The sequence below is a fragment of the Armigeres subalbatus genome, chromosome 2 (assembly GCF_024139115.2).
Source record: "Armigeres subalbatus isolate Guangzhou_Male chromosome 2, GZ_Asu_2, whole genome shotgun sequence".
NCBI classification, from domain to species: Eukaryota; Metazoa; Arthropoda; class Insecta; order Diptera; family Culicidae; genus Armigeres; species Armigeres subalbatus.
The window spans coordinates 205,005,247-205,030,621 of record NC_085140.1 but is presented as its reverse complement, the minus strand read 5'-3'; the positions used below and the strand labels follow the sequence as shown (position 1 = coordinate 205,030,621).

The following is a 25,375-nucleotide window of genomic DNA, read 5'->3' as shown; positions in this document are numbered from 1 at the left end:
AATTTACCTCCTGTCTGTTGCTTGACATCATTTTGAGTTCTCTCGCATAGAAGTGATGCTGAACAAAATTCGACAAATTTCACTCACTGAGAACTGACATTTTTAGCACTAGCTCCTTTATTAGCATTCTTCGATAACATACGATTTGAGCTCAATTGTGTGTTATTTCACGTGCTAGACATAACATTCTTGCTGTTATCTCACGTGCTAGACATAACAATTTTTTCAATTCCATGATCTGCAAATCATGCTCTTTAGACCCGTCTAGATTTCTGAATTGAATTCGAATTAAACTTAAAAGTAACAGTTCGGAAATTAGAAATTGTGAGGTCGTTATGTTATGGGAATTTATCGTGGTAACGAGGTATAATAATATGCTTTTGTCATTCTTGTCTTATACTAATGACACACTGGTGGGGCCCTCCTTAGCCGTGCGGTAAGACGCGCGGCTACAAAGCAAGACCATGCTGAGGGTGGCTGGGTTCGATTCCCGGTGCCGGTTTAGGCAATTTTCGGATTGGAAATTGTCTCGACTTCCCTGGGCATAAAAGTATCATCGTGTTAGCCTCATGATATACGAATGCAAAAATGGTAACCTGGCTTAGAAACCTTGCAGTTAATAACTGTGGAAGTGCTTAATGAACACTAAGCTGCGAGGCGGCTCTGTCCCCCAGTGTGGGGATGTAATGCCAATAAGAAGAAGAAGAAGAAGACACTGGTGGTATTCGTACCATGGTACAAGTTGTACCACTAGTGTGTCACCTTGTACCATGCTGGTACAACGTGGATAACCATGGTGCAATATGTACTAGGGTATATAACCGTGGTACTTGTACCACCAGTGTGTCTTTAGTATTAGACAAACAAATTACCTGTTGCCGTTACCTCCACAAACTATAATGTTATTGTGTTTACAGAAACATGGCTTGATGATGCAATAACCAATCAACAGATTTTCGGATTAGATTATTCGGTATTTCGTTGCGATAGGTCGCGATTCAACAGTTCCAAACGTCGCGGTGGGGGTGTATTTGATAGCCACCCACCGAAGATTGAATGCCTTTATTATTCTCCAAGATTCGCTTGAACTTGAACAAATATGGGTCCAAATTACTGTTCGAAGCTTCAAGATCTTTGTTTGTTCCTTCTATCTGCCCCCCTGATAAAAAAAAACAAATTTACACATACTAAAGAATGTTTCATCTAAACTCGGTGAACGTGATGCTGTAATCATTTGTGGCGATTTCAACTTATCATGTATCAATTGGCACTCTAACACGCTGGACCCTAGCACTGGGTTGACTGCTGGACCTCTAAGTTCTGATCAAACCTTACCTTCTTATATCACTCACCTTGTAGATAATTTTGACTCTATGGGGCTCTCTCAGATGAATAACGTCTTGAATGATATTAATAAAACCCTTGATTTAGTGTTTACTAACATCGAAATGCCTCTGGAACGTGCGGTTCACCCTCCTCTTCCCGAGGATAAATATCACGCATCTTTGGATCTCTTCATAGATACTGACTTTACCTCTAACCAATGTGATCCTTTCGACGCTTCTGCTTATAATTTTAATAAAGTCAATTATAAAGTTTTCGCGCAACGTCTTTCCGAAATAAATTGGAGTAACACAATTGAATCGAATAATATTACTGAATCAGTAGCCATGTTCGAGGATAAGTTGAAGGCCATAATTCGTGAATTAGTTCCTAAATGCAAACCCCAGAGGTCTCCTCCCTGGTCAACCCCTAAATTGAAATCTTTAAAGTCTCGTAGAAATCGTGCTTTTCGTTCATACCGCAAAGTCAATAGTTGTGTCACTCGCAAACGCTTCTTTGTTGCAAGTGATAAATATAGACAAGAAAACAATCGTCTTTTCAAAGCCTATGTACTGCGTTCTGAAGAAAATCTGCGACGGAACCCCAAAGGCTTTTGGAATTACGTGAACAGTAAACGCAAGGAGAGTGGTCTTCCGTCCCAAATGTTTCTTGAAGAACAATCATCTAGCAATTCACTTGAGGCTTGTAATCTCTTCGCTATTCGATTTGCAAGTGTCTTTAACGATGATCAGCTCACTCCATCGGAAATCAATGAAGCAACTCGTGATGTTCCCATTGATATTTCCTGCTTAAATTCACTATCAATCTCCTCTGAAGATATACTGATGGCATCGAAAAAAATGAAAACTAGCACTTCTCCTGGCCCTGACGGCATTCCAACATGTATTCTCAAAAGATGCATTAACCAATTGATTGTTCCCTTGCAACACATTTTCAATCTATCATTGTAAATTCCCGGTAAATTCCCAGACCAATGGAAAGGCTCCCTCATGTTTCCGGTTCATACAAAAAGGCAAAAAAAGTTGAGGTTTCCAATTATCGAGGAATAACGTCGCTGTGTTCTACTTCAAAATTGCTTGAACTGATTGTAAGTAAATTTATCCTGCAAAACTTCAAATCCTACATTAGCACTGATCAGCATGGTTTTTTCCCTGGCAGATCCGTTTCCACTAACCTCTTAGATTTTACCCCATATGTCCTACGGAATATGGAAAAAGGTATTCAAATCGATACTGTGTACACTGATCTAAAAGCCGCTTTTGATTGCCTAAACCATGACATTATTATGGCAAAACTAGAAAAGCTTGGAATTCACGGTCATCTCTTAAGCTGGTTTAATTCTTATTTACGTGGAAGGACACTAAAAGTCAAGATAGGATCTTCTACATCCTCCTCTTTTGGTAGTACCTCCGGTGTTCCTCAAGGCAGTAATCTTGGGCCTCTACTTTTTTTTTTGTTGATATTTTTCAATGATGCAGTCAAGGGATTACCTCATCGATGTAGGCTTTTGTACGCAGACGATTTGAAGATATTTTTTCCAGTAAATAAACCTCAAGATGCTGCAAAATTCCAATGTTTAATTGATTGTTTTCATAACTAGTGTGACAGAAACAGGATGCGTTTAAGCTTAAACAAATGGGCTAGATGTACCAGTTGTGGCTATAGCACCAGTTGTCGCACTAGTGCTTTATATGCCAAATGGCTAATCAAATCACCGCAAACCAAGTTCATATCGATAAAGCATATTCATATTAAACAATAACACATTTGATTTCCTCCCAAACAAGCAAAGCGTAATTATAAAAATTGATTTTGCTTAATTTTTGACGTCCTTTGCACCAGTTGTCGCACTAGTGGTCCCAATTTGGCCAGTCCCATAAGAAAACAATGGGATTTGCCAAATAAGGAACCAAAATTAAGAAAAGTGCCACAACTGGTGCATGCGTTCCTATTATGGATTAATCAATTTTGATGATAATAACAAATTTTATTGTGGTTTTCACAGCTGTTCTAAGGAGCAGTAAGCAAAACCTTTCGCTTGATATATAAAGTCTACCCACGTGCCTTTTACATATTTTTTTAAAAATAGTTGTTCTTATGTATGGCGACAATTGGTACACCCACCCTGTATAGTGATTTCATTTTCTCGTAAAAAATTAACCGTCTTAGGGTCTGTTCAAATATTACGTAACGCAGTAGGGGGTGGGGGGTTGTCTGACTTTTGTTACGATTTGTTACACAAAATATAGGGGGTGGGGGTCCTTCAAGATATTGTTACGCGTAACAAATTAATTGCATAGAGAAAAAATATTCAAAATTAAAAAAAAATATTTGTTATCTTCAAAATAGCATAAAATCTACAATGAATAATAATTTATTGTATCGTGTTTCAAATTCCACCAAAAACAAGATGTTTTTTAAAAAATGTATTTGTTACGCGTTACGCATAGGGGTGGGGGTAGTTCTAAGTTATGTTACAGAATGTTACAGGGGGTGGGGGGTTCTCAAAAATAACGTTTTTCGCGTTACGTAATATTTGAACAGACCCTTACATGACTACTCGTTATCTGGCCAATCTATCACTCGTGCAGATAGAGTTAATGATCTCGGAGTTATATTAGATCCTAAATTGAACTTCAATGAACATATGACTTCTATTATCAGCAAGGCAAATCGACAATTGGGATTCATTTCCAGAGTTTGTCAATCTTTTCGGAACCCTTACTGTCTGCGTTCTTTGTATTGTTCCTTAGTCCGTTCGATTCTTGAATTTTCGTCTGTTGTTTGGTTCCCGTTCTATTCTACCTGGATTTCTCGAATTGAATCCGTACAACGCCGTTTCATTCGCCGAGCTTTGTCCCATCTACCGTGGAACAACCCTATGAGCCTTCCGCCATATGAGAATCGCTGTCTCTTACTAAATCTTGAAACTTTATTATCTCGTCGACAAAAAGTAGATGCAACGTTCGCTGCAAAAATTATACTTGGTGAAATAGACTCACCCAATATCCTGAATTGTATGAATTTTCGTGTTCCTCCGCGCAATTTCCGTTCGATGTCTTTTTTTAATTTACCTTATAGAAGAACTAATTATGGGTTAAGTGATCCTATACGCAGAATCTGTGAGAGATTTAATAGTTATTCAATGTTCTTCAACCTAGCAGATACTAGCTCAATGTTTAGAAATAGAATTAGGAATATTTAGTATACGTTCAATTAGACTTAAGTGTTCGTTGAATGTTAATTGTTGTATTGTTTACCTAAAAGATGCGGGTTTTTTTTACTGGCCATATGCCGGTTTTTCCTGCCATTTTAAATTAATAATAAAAGACAACAATAAAGAATAAAGAATAAAGATTGAAATCAAGGATTTTTACTCGCCTTGATATCTGATAGCATTCTGGAACGTTAGTTTGCGGTATTCCAAAGGTGTTCTATAACACGATGCAAGCAGCTATTAATGTCACTTACTGACCTGCCTGCAACAGATGTATTCCATAGGCAAGCTATTGCTGGGTTGGATTTGACACAGTTCCCAACTGGCGCAAAAATCTTTGAGTCTTTTTTTGGCTTCAAGTTATTGAAAGAAAGATCCACCTTCTGTCAACAGCAAGAATTACAATCTAGGATGTTACAAAGCCCAATACCATCCTTGTGCTTTCAAAATATAATGTGTCACCATGCTGGAAAATCAAAGTAAGTGAATAATAGAACTAGTATGCGAGTACTTTTGCTTTGCTATTGAAAAACAAGTAATGAAATGATATTTTAATTTTTCATCAATAGATTATACATAGAATATATACAATGATAAAAAAAAAGAAAAATATGTAGAACATCCAAGCAAAATGCATAGTAATCCTAGAATCCGCTGTCTTGAATCTCTCATCAGTCTCCTACATGAAAAGCTCTATAGAAAAAAACTACAACCGTCTAAAGTAACACTATAATTTCATAAACGAAAATGTAATTAAATAAAAGAAAATGTAATGATCCGAGGTGATGTTCCATAATTGTGATTCTTTGAAGAAATTCAAGGTACAAATACGTATTCCGAAAATTAAATATGGTTGTGTAGAAATTCAAAACAATTGAACTTAATGCAATATAGAATGCTAGGGTGGTTCAATAAATCGATTTTGCTCCACAGCGCTTTATCATCTTCTGAGTGTCCCCTGAGAATTTGAGCTCATTTGGATTAAGACTGATTTAGCACAAGCCGTTTCAAGTTTGCATGCAAATTAGTATGGGGAAATTTATTTTTTCATTTTACTGTTAATGACGCTTCCCAATTAAGCGCAGGATAAAAGAAAACTTACATAGCTTGAAGAAATGCTCAGCAGCTTTCACCCAACGAAAACCGCATGTTGATTAATCGCCCCAATAATTAGTAATCGATTTTAAGACAGGATGCGAATCTTTAGTCATGACTTCAAGTCATGAGTCAAACTTCTTTGAGGGCATCACTGAAATGTGCAGTGCAACATAGTAGCCTGAATTTGTGTGTGCTATCTTTTGCGCTACGAGCAGCAATGTTGCCTGTTGATGAGTTACACAATTAGCTCCAGAAGTTGGAGACGAGCCAGCCTAGGGCTGAAAGTCTCCTTAATAAAGACAAAAAAAAATTAGCTCCAGAAAACCACGGAATAGATTAAATTCGATTACTAATTATTGGAACAATCAATTAAGATGCGGTTTTCGCTGAGTGAAAGCTCTTGAGTATTCCTTCAAGCTATGTAGGATTTCTTTTAGCCTGCGTTTGATAGGACAGCGCTATAATCAGTATAATGAAAAATTCAATTTCCCCATACTAATTTGCATGCAAACTTGAAACGGCTTGTGCTAAATCAGTTTTAATCCAAATGAGCTCAAATTTTCAGAGAACACTCAGAACATGATACAGAATCAGATAAGCGCTGTGGAGCAAAATCGATTTTTTGAACTACCCTAGTAGAATGCGATACATACAGCCGCGTAGTCCTACGTCACCTTTGCGTACAACTCCATTGGGCTGCAGATGTGAGTTTTTCTATCAAAGGATCTTGATTTTCATCATTTCCAGGGTTTATTAAGGTTTAATAGTGAAATACCCTACAAAATTAACCATTTTATAAAATCTTTACTGCTTTTATAACATTTTAACAAAAATTTCTTCGATTCTCACAGCAAGCCTGGCTTCGATCCCAGTCGGTAATGCATGGGGTTATTGCTCCTTAACTCATAATATGTACCCATATCAAAAACAATATAAAAAACAGAAATGGAGAGCAAATTTTTCTGTTCTCATTTTTGTGATTTTTTCAGTAGTGAGGACGCAAGATAACATTGAAAAACCTCACAGATTAAGCCGTAATCTTCATTTTTGCGAATGTTATTGGTATAGGAAAATAATTATGAAACAAATACTCTAAATGTATGCAAATAAATGTGATCGAATGGAAATAATTGACCATATCCCCTTAAAGTGGCATTTCAAAAACTCATACATTTTACATTGACCGAGAAAGATGATAATGCAAAGTGGATTGATTTGGGTTTTTTATTCGAAAAATATACTTTAGAGATTCCATACGAAGATCCAGAACTGCCAATGGCTTATTGCATGCGGACAGTCAAGAATCAACACAAAATTCAGCATGAATTCCTGCCATCCAAACAAGTTTTCAGGAGCTTAGTAAGACCGTCGCCTATGACACTGAAAGACTGCGCTATAACTTTGCTACTGAGATTGAATTCAGCTATTGAATATTAATTATACTCGCAAACATAAAATTGAAGTGCAAATTGTTTTGTTCTTTATTTTTTTGATACATATTTTCTCGCACATAAAACCAAAAGGAACGTAAAAAGGAAAATTTGATCCGGAATCGTGAGTTTGTCAAAAGCATCAATTTCATGTTATTAATAATGTAGCAAATTAGCTATTGTCGTTAATTAGTGAGGATGATAGGCTTCAACTGTTCAGGTGATTAAAAATCACCAGTTAGAATCTATTTTCGTTCAAATAAATTAGTTACAAAGACACAAATAAAGGCGATGATGTAGAAGACGCTCTACAGCCGGTTCTTTTCTTAGTTGATTCTTCTTATGCACTCAGTGCAGCCCGGAGATTACGTGTACATAATTAAACGCTTGTACCATTTTTTGCCTTGTAATTCCAACTGCCTGCCGCCGATTACATTCGTTCCATCTTCGTTTGGATCCGGCAACGGGATCCAATCTACGAAGAAGTATAATAGATCCGAATGTGTTGGTGGAGGAACTCCCCGGTCAGAACTCAATTTGCCCGGTATGATCAGAACAGAATGAACAGGATTGCAAATCCCTATAAAAGCGATTATCGATCCATGGCAATCAGTTCAGTGCAGAATTGGAACCCGTCTTGGGTAGTGATCGAACGTTATACCTCATCTGTGCAGGAATATTCTTCTCAATTCAGGAATCAAGGATAGGCAACGGACAACAAGATGAATAAGTTTCTGGTACGGATTACAGTTGAATTAATCGAAACAGTTGAAGTGAACGTTAAGTGAATGACTAAGTATCAATCGTTATCGTTAAAGTGGATGGCTTAGTATCAATTCGATGTGCTTCAAAAAGTTGACAATTCCCATTAAAAGTCTTAGGGAGCTTGAAAATGCTTCTTTATAAAGAAGCAGCCATATGATTTTAAAATATCATAATCGTTATGGTACCAAATCAGTGAAGGTTTTGAAGCAGGTTCCCGTGATTACAATTTACGGTGACCGATGTGCTTGATGCTACAAATGCTCGAAAAAATCATTAGATAGTATAATGATTCGAAAAAATTGATATTGCGTGTATGTAAATTGTACATATTTGTAGTTCACTGCTAAAATTGCACCTCAATCGGTCATCGGGGAACAACACTACAGCTTGGCAAAGTTGGCTATTTTGTATGGAAATCGGCCTGTGCTGCTGTACTGCCGCTTGCGGCATACTTGTCCTATTCGTTAAAATGCTGAATCGAGAAAAATGCATTTAAAAAATTTGGTTGTTTTCGTTTAGTACAATAATGTTTCGCGTGTAGGTACAATTTATTTTAAAATGAATGATCCACATGTATAACACATTAATAGCCACGATCTGTCGATGGTTTAAAAAATACGTGTTATTTGTGGCAAAAAATAGCGTAGGACTGCTATGCCGCAATTTATGAACTAGAACAACTAACTATGCACAAACCATTACGAAATTACGAGCATAATAGCCTATTCAGATTACGAGCGGTGTTTGACGTAATAAATGACAATAAGAAATGAAATGAAAATAACCCAAGCAGCCCAAGCCAAATGAAACTGGTTGCAGCAACCTAATTGTGGCTAAATCCGGTTGCATATAAGTTTCTGTAATCTATGTACAACATGTGTGCTGCTCGGAAAGATGAGCGAATTTCGACATCAAAATACTCTTTATCATATCAAATACCTCGTAAATGATCGTAATCTGAATAAGCTATAAGAGTTGCCTTATGTACTGATCAGAATATAAAATATTTAATATCTCACGTAAAATATTTTTTATTTTATACCAAAGCAGTTTGTCATAACATTTTCTTTTAGATTGTGTATTACACGATGGAATTTACGAAAAAATAAGTTGTTGTTTGTTTGTCTGTGGCAGTGTTGCACCGTCGTGAATATTCGTTAATATTCGTTAATATTGGTAGTTTTTTCTCACTATGTCTGAAACTCGATTATGCGTTTGCACAACATGTGATAGATTTAGTTCGGAAAAGGTATTGGATGGTAACCGCTCCCTTCGGTGGGGTTTGATCCCACGAAACCAGTACGCTAGAAAGGTGCTTTCCCTACTAAGCTACGAGGAATTTCGTAATCGAATTTCAGACATAGTAATTAATTTCCACTCCAGGTGGCTTAATACCCGGAACATAGGGTAATTTGAATGTATTGAGTTTTTTTCTCGTCCCGTGACAAATTTTCCGAACTGTAAACCAGCTTTTAAATCGTGAAAAGTATTACCAGCTTGATTTCTGGTTAGGGTCTGTTCACAAATTACGTAACGCAAATATCCGAGTTTTTGACCCCCTCCCTCCCCCTCGTAACAAAAAGTAACATTTTTGCAATTTCCTCCCCCCCCATATAACGCGTAACTGTGAAAATTTTAAAGGCAGATTTTTTTTTCTTCTCTGAAGCATATGAAGCATGTGGGTTTTGGTATTTTTTAACACTGTTAGAATAGGGACGGCACATTATAAAAAACCAAGAATATCAAGAATGCAGCTTGTAGAAACGAAAATAGAATTTGCGACCATGGCCATTTAAATAGTTCAGCGGAACTGTACTGTCGAGAAATACAATATTTGCTTGGTGTTTCAACGCATATCAGTCCCGCTATATGCTTGATTTTGATAATGACTAATATACGATAACGAAACGATATGGTTTGTTACATCTAACCATAAATTACGTGAGACAAAAATGCCTCGAAATCTAGCAACAATTTTTCAAACAAAACTGGCTGTCTTTCAGAATTTAAAAAAATACAAGTTTCAGTCATACTCCAATCAGGGATTTAAAAAAACAATCAAATACATTTTTATTCACGTTATGGGTAACATTTGGTAGTACCCACCCCCTCCCCCACCTTTTAGTGTAACAAAGTATAACGCAAGTTGGACCTCCCCCCAAAAGCGTTACATAATTTGTGAACAGACCCTTAGCATAATTTCACCTGATATTTCCCAAAACCGATATTTTACAAAGATGGTAAATTGAGATAATGTGTTGCTAATCGGAATGTTGATATTTATCACCTGTTGCAGTTGCAGCAGTCTCGGTTCAGTCGATTAGAGCTTTATACTCAAACTCTACTTGGAATACAGGATTTCAGGGATAGTTATTTTGAGTAGAAGATCAATATGATATGTAGCCAGTCTTGTAATTTTTATTGTTATGAAGGTTTGCCTCAAGATAGGTTATTATGTTCCCAATAAGCCCATACATCGCACTTGTAGGAAATGTTTTTTTCTAATGCGATTTCATCGCATCTTATTGACATCGAAGATGTAATGTGTTCACATATTTTAAATTATTGAGAGTGTGTGTATGTGATAGAGTATTTTTGTTATGACTAGGGACATAATTTTGCTTATTATACGTCTAATCTAAGGTGCGTCGTTTCGCACGAATTGAAAATTCTTGATACTCTTCGCCATTTGAAATACGAGCTCGTCTCTCGTCGAAATTGTCGGAATCGACCATTCTCGAGTCATCCGATACGTTCAATAGCATATCATAGCATAGTTACGGTGTACTTCATAGATTGGACAGTGGCGATACTCATGTTTATCGTTTGAAATCTCTATCCAGATTGTTATAAAAAATCAAGATGTGTGTGATCCTTGATTTCAATCTAGGACAAAAATCACAAAAAGCGTGAGAATTACTATTCCTGGCCACACCCATCTTCACCTTTACTTGGAAGGGGAAGGAATGTGTTGATGTAGTGCTTACTTAAAGAGAGGCCCCGACTCAGCGACACCCTCAAAAGCACCACGGTGTTGGATATTGTGGAATGTATTCAGGGTCAGGATTCGCCTGTACTGACGTACTCTGAAAAAGTGACGTATACGCCAAATTACAACATACATGTTTTCCATGTGTCCCATTAAATTTTGATGTTCTTCAGCAGTAACACACGTTTCGTATTACTCCTGGCCGAGCTTGTCGATAGACATAGCGAGATTCCTTGATATCATGACGATCGGCGCTTTTAGATTTGGTTCACTCTCTCGCGAAAAAACGCTGCTTGTCCCGCGGTGTCTGACTTCCAGGACGCTTGATCGAAGCGATTTTCCATCGACACATTATTCGGGCAACCTTTTCTCCAATCGCTTAAAGGGTGTACGGAATCAAATTGCATCACTTTGAACTACACAGCAAAAAAAGTTGTTGAATATTACATCAAAATCGATGCAACCCGTTGAATGCATCGATTGTGTAAAATTACATTCTACGATGTACCCGCGAGCTTCCTGTGTAATCCAGAAAATCGATGTAATATTTGCGATGTAGTAAAATGCAACGTAAACAAAGCGATGTAATAAAATTAAGATGTAAACAATCCTCAAATTTTGCTCTTTCAATAATAAACAAAACAGATTAGAACATCATATTTTATTTATTGAATATGCAAATATGTTTTTATTGAATAAACCGAGGGACAAACAATGTTCCGCAGAGTGTATTTGGGAGTATTTAAATATTTATATTCTCCAGGGCAAATGTGTACCTCAGTACCAGTGGCCATCTTGTACCAACGCAGATTGTGTACCATATCGCTCATCAGCAGGTCGAACTCCGGTCGTTGTACTGGTGGTTTAAGTGTTCGGGTGGAGGAACTGTATTTGGCCGTGTAGAGTATCATGCGCACCAATTGTAGCCAGCCTCGGAATGTTGACACCGCAAGCCTACAGAAAAAAATGATTGACCAAATATGTCGTTAGTACGAAATGGGGGTTTAAATCCTCTTTAAATCATTACCGGATTCCGAATAAAGAGTTCCTGGATTCGAAAGGAAACACTTACCGAATACCTAACGGAATCTCGACGGAATTCCTTCAGGAATCGCTACGAGAATTCTGTACAAATCGCGACAGGGATACTTTCGGGAATCCATTCGGGATAGCGGCGAGAATACTTTCGAGACCGCAGCAGGAATGCTTTCGAAATCGTGATGGGAATTCTTTTGCAGCGCGACTGAAATTCTTTTCGAATCGCAACGGTATTCCTTTCGGGTTCTTTACGGGAATCCTTTTTAAATCGCGAAGGGAATCCTTTCGGGGTCGTGACTGGCATCCTTCCAGGATTGTGACGGTAATTCTTTCGGAACCGCAACGGAAATCCTCTCGGGATCATTACGGGCATCTTTTCAAGATCTCAAAGGTAATCTTCTCGGAATCCTTTTGGAGCGCGACTGGAATCCTTTCGACTGGAATCCTTTCGGGATCTGGGCGGGAATCTTTTTGAAATCACGACAGGAATCCTTTCGGGATCGCGACTGGAATCCTTTCGCTATCGCAATTGGAATACTTCCAGGATCGAGAACGCGACGGGAACTCTTTTCGGAATTTCAACGGGTATTCTTTTGGGATCACGACAGGAATCCTTTCGGGATCGCGATGGGAATCCTTTCGAGATCGCGACGACAATCTTTTCGGGAGAACGACGAGAATCGGTTCGGAATCTCTCGGGTTTCCTCTTGGGGTCGCGACGGTAATTCTTTCGGGATCTCGACGAAAATTCTTTCGAGGTCGCGGCGGGAACTCTTCCGGGATCGCAATAGGAAGCCTTTTGGAATATCGACGGGTATCCTTTTGGGATCACGACAGCATTCCTTTCGGGATCGCGACGGGAATCCTTTTGGGATCTCGACGGGAAATCTTTTGAATCCTTCTGAAATCTCAACGGGTATCCTTTTGGGTTCACGACAGGAATCCTTTCGGGATCCCGACGGAAAATCTTTTGCAGTCGCGGAGGGAACCCTTTCGGAAGCGCGAAAGGAATGTGATCTCGAAAAGGTTCCCGTCGCGATCCTGAAAGGATTCCTATCAAAATCCCGAAAGGATTCCAGTTGCGATTCCGAAAGGATTTCCGTCGTGATTTCAAAAGGACTTTCGTCGCGATCTTTAAAGTGTTTCCGTCGAAAGGATTCACGTCGCGATCCCGAAAAGATTCCCGTTTCGATCGCGAAAAAAATCCCATCGCAATCCCGAAAAGATTTCTGTCGCGGTACAGAAATAATTGGCTTGACGATCCCGGAATAATGCCCGTCGCGATTCAGAAAGCATTCCAGACGCGATCCAAAAAGTAATCCCGTCGCAATCCCGAAAAGATTCCCGTCGCGATCCTGAAAGGATTCCAATTGCGATTCCGGAAGGATTTCCGTCGCGATCTCAAATGGAGTTTCGTCGCGTTCTTGGAAAATTTCCGTCGCACTCCCAGAAGGATTCCGGTCACGAACCCAAACACATTTCCGCCACGATCGCAAAAAAAAAATCCCATCGCGATCTCGAAAGGATTCCGGTAGCACTCCAGAAATAATTCGCTTGGCGATTCCAAAAAATGCCCGTCGCGATTCAAAAAAGATTCCAGAAAGTAATCTCGTCGCAATCCCGAAACGATTTCCGTCGCGATTCTGAAAGGATTCCCGTAGTGATCCTGAAAGGATTCCAGTCGCCACTCCGAAAGGGTTCCACGTTTCCGAAAGGATTTCCGTCACTATCTCAAAAGGAATTTCATCTTGAAAGTGTTTCCGTCAAGCTTCAGAAAAGATTTCCATCGAGATCGAGAAACAATTCCCATCGCAATCCCGAAAGGATTCCCGTCGCGCTATAGAAATAATTCGCTTGGTGATCCCGGAACAACGCCCATTCCTATTCCGAGAGGATTTCAGATGCGATTCAGAAAGTAATCCCGTCGCAATCTCGAAAAGATTCCCGTAGCGATCATGAAAGGAATCCCATTAAAATCCGGAAAGGATTCCAGATGCGATTCCAAAAGAATTCTGTCGCGCTCCCAAAAGGACTCCCGTCACGATCTTGAAAGAATTTCCTTCGCGAATTCGATCGCGCTGCACAAATAATTCGTTTGGAGATCCCGGGAAAATGCTCGTCGGGATTCCGAGACGATTCCAGACGCGGCCCAGAAAGTATAATCCCGAAACGATCTCCGTCCCGGTGTTGCGATCTTGAAAGGTTCAGCGTTGTGATCCTGAAAGGATTCCTGTCGCAACTCCGACAGGATTCCAATAACGATTCCGAAAGGATTTCCGTCGCGATCTTGGAAGTATTTTCGTCGCGCTCCCGAACAGATCCCCATTGCGCTCCAGGAAGAATTCGCTTGCTGATCCCGGAAAAATGCTGTCAAGATTCAGAAAGGATTCCAGACGCGATCCCGAAATAATTCCCGTCGCGATTCCGAAAAGATTTCCGTCACTATTCCAGTCGTGATTCCAAAGGAGCTTCGTCACTACATTGAAAGTGTTTCCGCTGCCGAAAGGATTCCTGTAGCAATCCTGGAAGAGTTTTGTTGCGATCCCGGAAGAATTCAAAACGCCATACCGAATAAAATCCCGTCGCGATCCTAAAAGCATTCCCGTCGAGATCCAGAAAAGATTCACTTAGCGATCCCGAAAAGCTTTCCATATCGACCCGGGAGAATTCCTGTCGCGATTCCGAAAACAAAGCCTCTAACGGTTTCGAAAGGATTTCCGTTGCAATCCCAAAAGGATTCCCATCGCGTATCCGAAAGGATTCCCGTCACAATTCCGAAAAAAAAATCCTGCACAACTCCCAAAATATTCCAATCGTGATTTCAAAGGGAATCCTGCTGTGATTCCGTAAGGATTTTCGTTGCGATCTCAAAAGGAGCTTCGTCGCGGTAATGAAAGTTTTTCCGTCGCGTTCCCGAAATGATTCCCGTCGCAATCACTAAAGGATTCTCGCCACGATCCCGCAAAAAGGCCCGTCGCGATCTCGAAAGGATTCCCGTCGTGATCTTGAAAGTATTCCCATCAAAATCTCAAAAGGATTTCCGTCTCGACTCCGGAAGAATTCCATTCGCGATTCTGAAAGCATTTCCGTCGCGATCTCAAAAAAAGTTTTGCCGCGATCTTAGAAGTGTTCCCGTCACGCTCCCATAAGGATTCCCGTCGTGATCGCGAAAGAATTCCTGTCGCGATCTCGAAAGGATTCCCGTCGCGCTCCAGAAATAATTTGCTTAGCGATCCCGGAAAATGCCCGTCGCGATTCCGAAACGATTTCAGACGCGGCACAGAAAGTATAATCCCGTCGCAATCCCGAAAAGATTCCCGTCGCGATCCTGAAAGGATTCCCATCAAAATCTCGTTGTGATCTCGGAAGGATTTCCTTCGCGACTTCGAAAGGATTCTAGTATAGCGTATCCGAAAGCGATGTTGAAAGTATTTCCATCGCACTCCCGAAATGGTACCCGTCGTCATCCCGAACAGATTCCCGTCGCGCTCCAGAAACTATTCGCTCGGCGATTTCGGAAAAACGTCCGTCGTAATTCAGAAAGGATTCAAGACGTAATCCCGAAAAGATTCCTGTCGTGGTCCTAAAAGGATTCCCATTAAAGTCCCGAGAGGATTCTCGTAGTGTTCCCGAAAAGATTCCCGTCGTGATTCCGATAAGATTTCCGTCACGAAAGGATTTCCGCTGCGATCTCAAAATGAACTTCGTCGCGATATTAAGTGTTTCCGACGCGCTCCCGAAATGATTCCCGTCACGATCACTAAAGAATTCTCGCCGCGATCCGAACGGATTCCCGTTGCGATCCCGAACAGATTCCTGTCGCGTTCGCGATCGTGTCACGTTCCAGAAGAAATCGCTTGACGATTTCGGGACAATGCCCGTCGCGATTTTAAAAGGATGCCAGTCGCGATTCCGAGATGAGTCCCGTTGCGAGCCCGAAAGGACTCCCGTCGTGATTCCAGAAAATTCTCGTCGCGATCCTGGAAGATTTCTCGCTGCGATCCTGAAAGATTCCTCGCTGCGATCCCAGAAGAATTCTCGTAGCGATCCCAAAAGGATTCTCGTTGCGACCCCACGAATTCCAATCGTGATTCCGAAAGGATTCCTGATGCGTTGTCGGAAAGATTTCCAGCTGTAAAAGAAAAAGATTTTCGTTACATTGCGTTAAGTATACAAAAAAACAATTTGCCGTACCATAAGCTATGTAAATAATTTAAATTAAAGACAAAATAATACATATACTGCTACCATTTTGAAAAAAATCTGAGACGATAAAAATGACACCGAACGGCCAACCTGACCGAACAAAACAAAGTCTGAGTCAGTGTTGCTATATTCAATTGCCTTATCTTCGAATGTGATTATACATCAAACTTGTGTAATACTACACAAGTGCTGTCCAATGAGAGCTTGAAGTAGCTCGAAATTTCTCCCTGTCCTGCTCATGCCCATTTGTTGACAAAAAAGAACGAGCAGGACGGGAACAACTTCGAGCTACTTCGAGCTGCTCATTGGACAGCACTACAATCTCATTAGAATTCCTTGGTTGCATCTGTTTGTATGTAATGCAACGTACTCACCAGTCAAGCAGTTTGACGAACATTAACTCCGCCCCTAAGAAAACGCTTCGGTTGCTGTTTTGTTTGAACGTGTATGAAGTTGTTCGAACAACCATTTGACAGTTGGCGGCTCGGTTGGAAAAAATTCAAATGGTTTGATTTTGGTTTGAGTTGTCGGGGGTGGAGTCAAGGTTCGTCGAAGATGTTTGAGCATTTGTAGTGAAGTTGCACAAACCCCCATATATTTTTTGATGGTTGGTGCTCAAGTTGGCGCTTCGGTTGTTCGTGTGTAATATTGTTGGTCGAATAAATTGATTGTTCGTGCCAGTGTTGGTAAAACTTGATGGATGTTTGAATAAATGAGAGGTGGAGTTAATGTTGGTCCAACTGCTTGACCGTGTGTACGTTCCATAATATGCTCGGCCTAAATATGTTATTATTACACAAATGCAACGTGAATTCGACTGGCGATTTTTCTTTTGTGTAATTTATAAGCGATGTAATAATACATAAAAATAAACGCTATATTACATCTTTTTTCAATGTTTACATCGTTTTTTCGTTACATCATGTGAATTACGTCGATGCATTTTACAATTATTTTTGCTGTGTACTCGCCAAAAATTAGTCTATCAACCGATTGTCATGAAATTTTCAGGGACTGAAATACAATATGTAAGCTTTGACTACGTATAATTGTTTCACTGTAATTCTCAAATACATCCAAATGCTGAATCTTTTTTCTTAAATGAACTCATAAGATTTTGTACATGTCTTTAACTAACATTTCCCATCCTGCAATCTATCCCAACAAAAAAAATAACTAATTTTATTCTCTCAGTCGGTTATTTAACTTAATTAAAGTCAACTTTTCCAAAAAAACTTATTTTTTGACGGCTCTAACTATTATAAAAATCGAAAACAAAAAATCAAAAAAAGTGCTGCAGTGTGAACCGGCCTGAATAATAAGATTGATGCTCTCCCAAAATGTGCAAATATCAGTCCAAAATTGGATTTCAGTGCTTTTCTATTTTTTCTGATTTTGATTTTGACGTAGAACTACGTCTGTCTTTTCTATATTGGGGTACACTTTACGATTGCGAAAAATTGAAAAACGTCACGAAAATATGATAGACTTTGATCGTTAATATCTCAGCCGCTTACTCTATTGATGCCAGTAGAAAGGCTCGGAATCTTCTTCGCTGCTGTAGTGGATGCGATGCGTTCAGGGAAACTTTCTTCGGCTCGTTTTTTCTGATTCCTAGGTGTCTGCCGGAGTAGACACAAATCAGCCAGGGTTGTGCTGAATCATTCTCATACGATAACTCTTTGATAATTTCTCAGGTGTGAAAAGTAGACGAGTTTCAAATTTTAGAATCGATTGATAATAAACACAAAATTATCAGTTTAATATAATGTCAACAATGAAGTTCAATCGGATGTTTGGCATTATGTTTTGATGCCATGTAGGAAAATAAGTTCAAAAGTAGCATTTACCAACGCTTCGAATCGAGATACAATTATCAAACGATTCTAACTCTCTAGCGAGTTTTTTATAATTTGATAATTTTGATATGTTATTGCTTGAGAGTGTTATCCATCCTCGATTATTTGTAAATTTTATTTTCAAATGTTGGTCTAAAAATTATATAAATCACCAGGGTTCGTAATGCTCACTCAATATCAGGAGCACAGGATAAACAACGTAAACAGATTCACCCTGGGCTCGAAAAACGCTTGCTTTGATCTCATCGAACAGAAAAGTCGAAAACCTATATATTACATACACCTACGTACATAGTTCAACGTCACCTTTGCGTACAACCCGATCGGGCTGCACCTTTGAGTTTTTTACTATAGAGGCGACTAAATAGAAAGTTTGTTGGAAAGTTTACCTGTATTAGTCGGATAATCGAAAATGTTGACGTTGGAGTTATAAACCAATACGAAATGTTGATGATAAAGGCCAAATCAACATTTTATGTTCCGTAATGATCAATTTTGAAGGCTTCCGAAGCTCGTGTTTTCATTCTCGATCAGTATCTTTCGATCGGCCGCAATTCTGGTGATTTTGGGATCATAGGCACAAAATTGGATTACTAACATCTTTTTATAAGGAGGTGAATGCGCAAGATTTATTTGCACACGCCCTGTTCCTTTGGCTGTATTTTATAAACTATTGGAAATTTCGTAATGAAACTCTTCTTCTTCTTCTTCTTATTGGCATTACGTCCCCACACTGGGACAGAGCCGCCTCGCAGCTTAGTGTTCATTAAGCACTTCCACAGTTATTACCTGCGAGGTTTCTAAGCCAGGTTACCATTTTTGCATTCGTATATCATGAGGCTAACACGATGATACTTTTATGCCCAGGGAAGTCGAGACAATTTCCAATCCGAAAATTGCCTAGGCCGGCACCGGGAATCGAACCCAGCCACCCTCAGCATGGTCTTGCTTTGTAGCCGTGCGTCTTACCACACGGCTAAGGAGGGCCCCACGCAGTGTGAATAACATATGCTGAAGCCGTCTTCCACAAAATTTCGTTAAAATCGGCCCAGAAGGCGAACTGTTATCGACTTTTGAAAGTGATGCAATTTGATTCCGTACACCCTTTAGTACGAGTTTCGATGGACGAGAAACTCTGCGCTTTTTTGCTGCTCCAGCTCTACGTTGTTCTTGCTTTGTGCTCTTTCGTTTTTCCTGTGCTGCTCTGAAACATAACTTCCATCAGAATCCAGAGTGTCACTGCTGCTTACATCTTCCACCAGCTGGTTATCAGTCATAACAGAGTCATCAATCGGATTAGAACATTTCGTATGTAAAGAACATTTCGTATGTAGATTGAATGGACCAAGGAAACCATCGACATAGGGAGAGATATCGAAATATAGAACATCGAGATGTAGAGTCGACTGACTGTACAATCTAGGATGTTACAAACCGACAATGCCAGCATGAAGAGTACCATGGATAATCATAATTCGGACATACTCAAACTTCGGACACTCCAATTTGTATGGGAGTTTTTCAGAAATATGTCATTGAAATGTTTCATCCAGCTGAATTGAAAGGGCTCATAGTTTTAGCTTTATTTAGGATAGTTTTATTCTAGTAATCCATGTTAATTCAATGTGATGAAATAATTGAATGTCAGTCTGAGCTATGTACTGATAATCATTTGCAATATTTCTTTTCAATATTGTGTAACTTGTTGTCCGAAGTTTGAAACATTGTGTCCGAAATATGAATCCAATGTTGCTGCTGTCCGAAGTTTGAGTGAAACAGAAGCCGAATATTTCTATTAAACGGAAGGATTCTACACAATAGTTCGTACATGTTAATCCCGTGTTACAAATATAAGCGATATGCTCTATGATTGTGATGGTAATTAGAACGGTGAGACTTAAAATGTTTGTTAACAGACTGATTTCACAGCGAAAAGTGCTTAAGCGTCCGAAGTTTGAATTTGCACGGTACCGTCTTGAACAAAACTTGATGATCACATGATTTGTAGCGCCATTAGCAATCTAATTTATTTATTTATTTATTTATTTATTTATTTATTTATTTATTTCGTCAACCGACGTAGACTAGTACATATACAATATACATGTTTTTCTTTATTTTCTTAATGCTATAAATACGGTATTATAGTGTATAAAAATAAAAATAGTTTGGTTAAGTAGTGTTTAATTTTACGATTTAATGTAAATTTAGATGTGTAGGTTTCTGAATTGTGACAAAATATTTTTTAGGTTCTGCTGAGACATTGTAAAGTCAATAGTTTCGCAGTGTTGATTATAGATAGCCATCATCTGATTGAGAGGTCCGAATTTTGCATAATTTGTACGGCAGTGATTAATTAAAAATGTATGTCGATGACGCAGTTGTCGAGATGGTATGTAGAAATTTAATTTCGATAAAATGTTTGTTGAATCAATACGCTGCGAAACTATATCGTTAATAAATGAAACCATTGCAGTTTCACGATGCTCTTTCAAAGATTGAATGTTTATAAGCTTGCAGCGTGCCTCAAATGATGGAGGAATGTTGTCCAACCTAATTTACGAAGAGCAAATAATAGAAATTGTTTTTGTACTGATTCTAATCTTTCTTCGTATTACTCATGCATTTACTATCTAAATGTTTTTTTTTCTGATAAAAAGCAGTCAGTAGGTTTCAAAGTTTGAAACATTGTAAACAAAGATAATCTTCGAGAAAGTTTGAACTACACGACTCTCGCAGCGTTATTTATAGACCAGCTTATAGAACGAAACACCTGGCTCATAAAAATTAGGGAAAGAACCCCTAGTACCGGAAACCTAAACCATGAATTCTTCGGATTTATGAAATACCGTTTATATTTACGAATTACATTTGAATATTCTATTGAAGACATATTTTAATAATTAGTTTTGGTTACGGTTTAATATCTAATATTTTTAAAAACAGCATCGACACGTTCAAATATGACACAAGTTTTCGTTACTCGAATGATGAGATTTTTGTTCGGGTCCATGTTAATTCAAACTTGGGACGGCGCTAGCATTGGATTCATATTTCGAGCACCATGATTCAAATTTCGGACATCTGATTATGCAGTACCGAGAAGAATAATTACAAATAAATCTAACTGGATAGCTCAGATTAACTTTTAATTACTTCGTTGCATTAAATTAGCTTGCATTATTATGATGCAACTACACTAAAATAAGCTGAAGTCATGAGTTCTTTCGATCAAGCTTGGTGAAACATTTCGATGAAATATTACCGAAAATTTCGCGGGGGGGCAGTTCATCTCGGGGAAAATATTCAACATTTGGATGAAACATCTAACATTTTAGCGAGGTAGAACGCCCTAGCGGAACTAACCTACAGTGAACTACTTCTTCTTGTTGTTGGGATTACATCCCCCACTGGGACATTGCCGCCTTGCTGCTTAGTGTTCATTCAGCGCTTCCACAGTTATTAACCACACGCAACCAGTAGATGGCAGATTTTAATACAGTTCTACATAAGAACCTAACAGAAACTGTATAATAATTGGGCATATACAATTTCAGAAGATTTTAATTCAATTGTTGTATTTAAATAATACAGATTTGCATTATTTTAATACAATATTTGAATAAAAACTTACTGAATTGTATATGCCCAGATTTCTCTGATAATTGACAGATTTGTTTTTTGGGTGCACGAGGCCAAGTTACAATTTTTGCATTCGTATATCATGAATCGAACCCAGCCACCCTCAGCATAGGCTAATGGGCCAAACACAATGGATACGTTTGCGTGCGTTTTGACAGTTTTCCCATGGAGAAACAGTCAAAACGCACGCAAACGTATCAATTGTGTTTGGCCCATAAGAAGGGCCCAGATGTACTACAATGTAGGGTAAGACGGTATAATGCGTCCCACCTGGCCAAAACGCCCCCCTTTGATTTCTAGAAAACTATAACTAATTAATGGTCAAAATCAGTTGGTTCCTATAAATATTTGTAAAACTATCATATTATGTGAATGTGGAAGTATTTTTTTATTACATGATGAAAATATTTGCAAAATACAAAAAGATACAGTTTTGATGTAACTTTCAATGATTGTTTGCTCAACATTCTGAAGTGACGCTAGCATGCTGTCCGCAAAATTTGCACTGGAACACTCAGTTGGGCAACAAAATAACTTTTCTCAGTGGTTAATACGATATGATATTGCTTCCATCTTCAAAAATGTAACGTTTTTTAAAAATATGTTTCACTGGTCAAAACGCCCAAGTGTAGGCAGGACAATATGCCCTTACCAACTCCACACAAGCTCGGCAAGCTTACAGCAGTTGCTTCCAAATTATATGAAAACTATTGAAATGTAATTCAAACCTGCTTAAGCGGACTTATATTGTTTTTTTTTTAATGTCAAGCACATAAGGATTTGTAACTTTTTTAGTATGAGATTGATAAAATACTAATGAAGGGCTATGAATCGTCTTTGGTTAAACGTTATTTCAAAAAAGCTTTATTACGTGTTAGCTGTAATATAAATATGACTACTCATGTGTAATGCATTTGCGACTTCCTGGACTACCAAATAATACAAAGTTTGCATAAAATGCGTTGAAAAGTAAAAAGTTATCAAGGAGTTGCCTTAGGGGGGGCATATTATACCGTCTTACCCTACTAAGTATCCGCGTTTCCACTGTCCACAACAGAATGCTGATTAGCCGACGCGTATTGCGTTGTTCAACGACATTGAAGCATTCTTTGTTTAGCTAGAGCGTGTTGCCTCCCCTTCCCCTACTATTTTTTTCCATTTTCCACCATTTAATAGTCAATAATGTTAGATAAAATAGATTTTCTTTCAGCGTGGCCAAAACCGCAACAGCACCCTACATTGTTTTACGTAATTCCTAATCTACATTATCTCTTATTCTGATTCTATTTCAGGTTTTGGCGGTCTTCGCAGTATTAACGGTTTCTCTGGCGCACGCCGGAGGATACGGATCCGGAGGTCAAGGTAGTTCTGGTAAAAATACTTACACAAAACATGGTGAAGGTTGGTAGTCAAGGTTTTTTTTTATTTGTTTTGTCTCTGTTTGTGAATAACAAATATGCTTATTACAAATTTATTCCATCAAAAAAGAAACCTGTTAACCAAACCAAGTGAGCGTACCATGGGTATAATTGGACTGCGACCATAAAGGTTGATGAATTGGCAATAGGAATTGTCAACAATTGACTATGATAAAATATTTTCTTTGATAATAAAAACAAAAAAATGTTTCACTTCAGGAGGAGGTCACGGAGGTGGCTTTAATCAAGGAGGCGGTGGTGGCTTCGGACCAGGAGGAGGCGGTGGACACGGAGGTGGCTTCGATCAAGGAGGTGGCTTCGGACAAGGAGGCCACGGACAGCAAGGATTTGGCGGAGGCGGCAGCCAAGGAGGTGGCTTCGGAGGTGGTCAGGGAGGTGGTCATGGAGGTGGCTTCGGAAGTGGCGGTCATGGACAGCAAGGATTCGGTGGGGGCGGCAGCCATGGTCAAGGTGGATTCGGCGGTGGACAAGGAGGTGGTCATGGGGGTGGTTTCGGACAAGGTGGACATGTAAGTTGATGTTATTATCTATGAAATTATAGATTGATAGAATACGCTTTTCCAGGGTCAACATGGATACAAGAAGCATGGATATTAAGTATGGAAAATAAAAACAGCGTTTGATTTTTGAAAACAGAGTTTTATCTCATCTGAACGAAATTTCTACAGTTGTGTACCAACAAAATCCCTACAGTTCGTTACGCGTTTTATTGCTTCTATTCGTTAATTGCAAACTAAGATTTGGAAAAAGTCATAACAGATTAGGCGTTTGATAATTAAACTGGTAGTTGGCTAGCAATAGCTAGAACATGTGGATATGCTGGGATTATAAAAGATTTGTATTGACCGTCTTACGATCTACGAAGAGTACCGTAGAGTGTAATTATCCAATTCAAGCATACAATTGAAGGTTGAAAGAAGTCGGTTCGTTAATCCAATAGTTGAAAAACCAAGCAAGTCTCAACAATATCGTCTATATTACATGTACTGAAAAGCATACTTTCAGTACCTTTGCATCTGAAAGTCACTTACAGACGCGACGCGAGACAAGACATAACATTTATTGTTCTTACAATCGTCAAAGGAGTTAAAAATTATAAAAATCCTTTTAAAGTGCATCTGAAAGCTTTAAGACTTCTTTTGATTGAAGAGTAGGGTTGGTGTACTGGTTATAGCCATACAACTAGCTATGGCCATTGTTGGACAATAATCAATAATTTCTCTTTCTTCTTCAATGTCTTGTGTCGATGTTAAAGAAGGTATCATTCGTAAATTGGTTCAATAATTCTTAAATTAGAAGGATTTGAATAAATAGCACCTCGTTTAGGCCACTTACTTAGCACTATGGCTAAGTGGGATTCACATTGGAAATAGTATTTTTGATGAGTTATTCAATCATTGAATAAATAGGCTATGGTTATCGCAGATAAGCCTATTTAGCCAGTTGTGATACAAACTCTTTAAGAAAGGGCAATACTGGAGTGCGACAAATACCGAGGAAAAACGCTCCTTAATTCGGCGTACAAAGTTATGCCCCGTATTCTGTTCAACAGATTGAGATCTCTTGAAAAGTCCTTCGTCGATGAATACCAGACAGATTTTCGCGTGGGCCGATCAACGACGGATAAAATGTTTTCCCTGAGACAAATCCTTGATAAATTCCGGGAGAATAACTTGTAGACAAATCATTTGTTCCAAAGCAGCGTAAGATTCAGTGGAACGAAATGAATTATGGCAAATCATGCTATAACATGGTTTTCCAGCAAAACTTATATGACTGATTCACGTTACGCTGAACGAATCGAATTTTGCGGATGATGACATAATGATATGACATAATAACCCTTCCTGTGATTTACCATGTTTATTTCTTTCAAATTTCAACACTTTTCTCTTAAGACTCTTGTGAAATTCTGTACAACATCCACTGGCGGAGACAGAGGTGGGGCAGCACGCGATGCAATCACACCCACCAAAAAACAATAGCTGGCTCCGCCAGTGACAACATCAGAATATACATAATTTGCGCCTCGATCTCTTTATTTCTTCATCCGGTAACTAGGTGTTTTAAGTTGTGCACACACAAATGAGTAATTCTCGCTGAAACCGGGCCACTATTTGCACGAGGTTCTTAAAAATGCCTAAATTTATATTCTTTCGAAAACTTTCGGCGAGTATATTAAGAATCCGAGTTCAATTCTTCAGAAAGATGAGCCCCTCGTTAGTTATACACGAAATCATTTTAATGGACCCCTCGATTTTTGTCAATTCTTGACTCACCAAAACTGTCTTAACTCCAACATTTCTGAACCGATCATAGAGATCAGCATATCGTTGGAAAGAGGAAGA

At 38.9% G+C, this 25,375-nt stretch overlaps 1 protein-coding gene and 1 long non-coding RNA gene across 5 annotated transcripts in view; one reads left to right on the top strand and one right to left on the bottom strand.

The window, feature by feature from the left end:
* Positions 1 to 23,660, top strand: part of LOC134211536 (uncharacterized) — a 53,234-nt gene extending 29,574 nt beyond the window's left edge. Inside the window, exons 1-4 of one of the 4 annotated variants that reach the window (XM_062688476.1) lie at positions 7,670 to 7,826; positions 22,881 to 22,950; positions 23,226 to 23,536; positions 23,592 to 23,660. In XM_062688476.1, coding sequence (XP_062544460.1) covers positions 7,812 to 7,826; positions 22,881 to 22,950; positions 23,226 to 23,536; positions 23,592 to 23,624 — 429 coding nt within the window. In that variant the 5' untranslated portion in view covers positions 7,670 to 7,811 and the 3' untranslated portion in view covers positions 23,625 to 23,660. Of the gene's footprint in view, positions 1 to 7,669; positions 7,827 to 22,880; positions 22,990 to 23,225; positions 23,537 to 23,591 lie in introns of those variants that run through there. The other 3 variants (XM_062688475.1, XM_062688474.1, XM_062688477.1) reach the window with 3 other exon arrangements.
* On the bottom strand, positions 9,439 to 20,100 carry LOC134211539 (uncharacterized). The gene is made up of 3 exons (XR_009979038.1): positions 15,958 to 20,100; positions 11,916 to 12,140; positions 9,439 to 11,797 (listed from the first exon to the last, which is right to left on the bottom strand). It is a non-coding gene; the product is annotated as an uncharacterized LOC134211539 (long non-coding RNA).
* Positions 23,661 to 25,375: the final 1,715 nt, after the last annotated feature.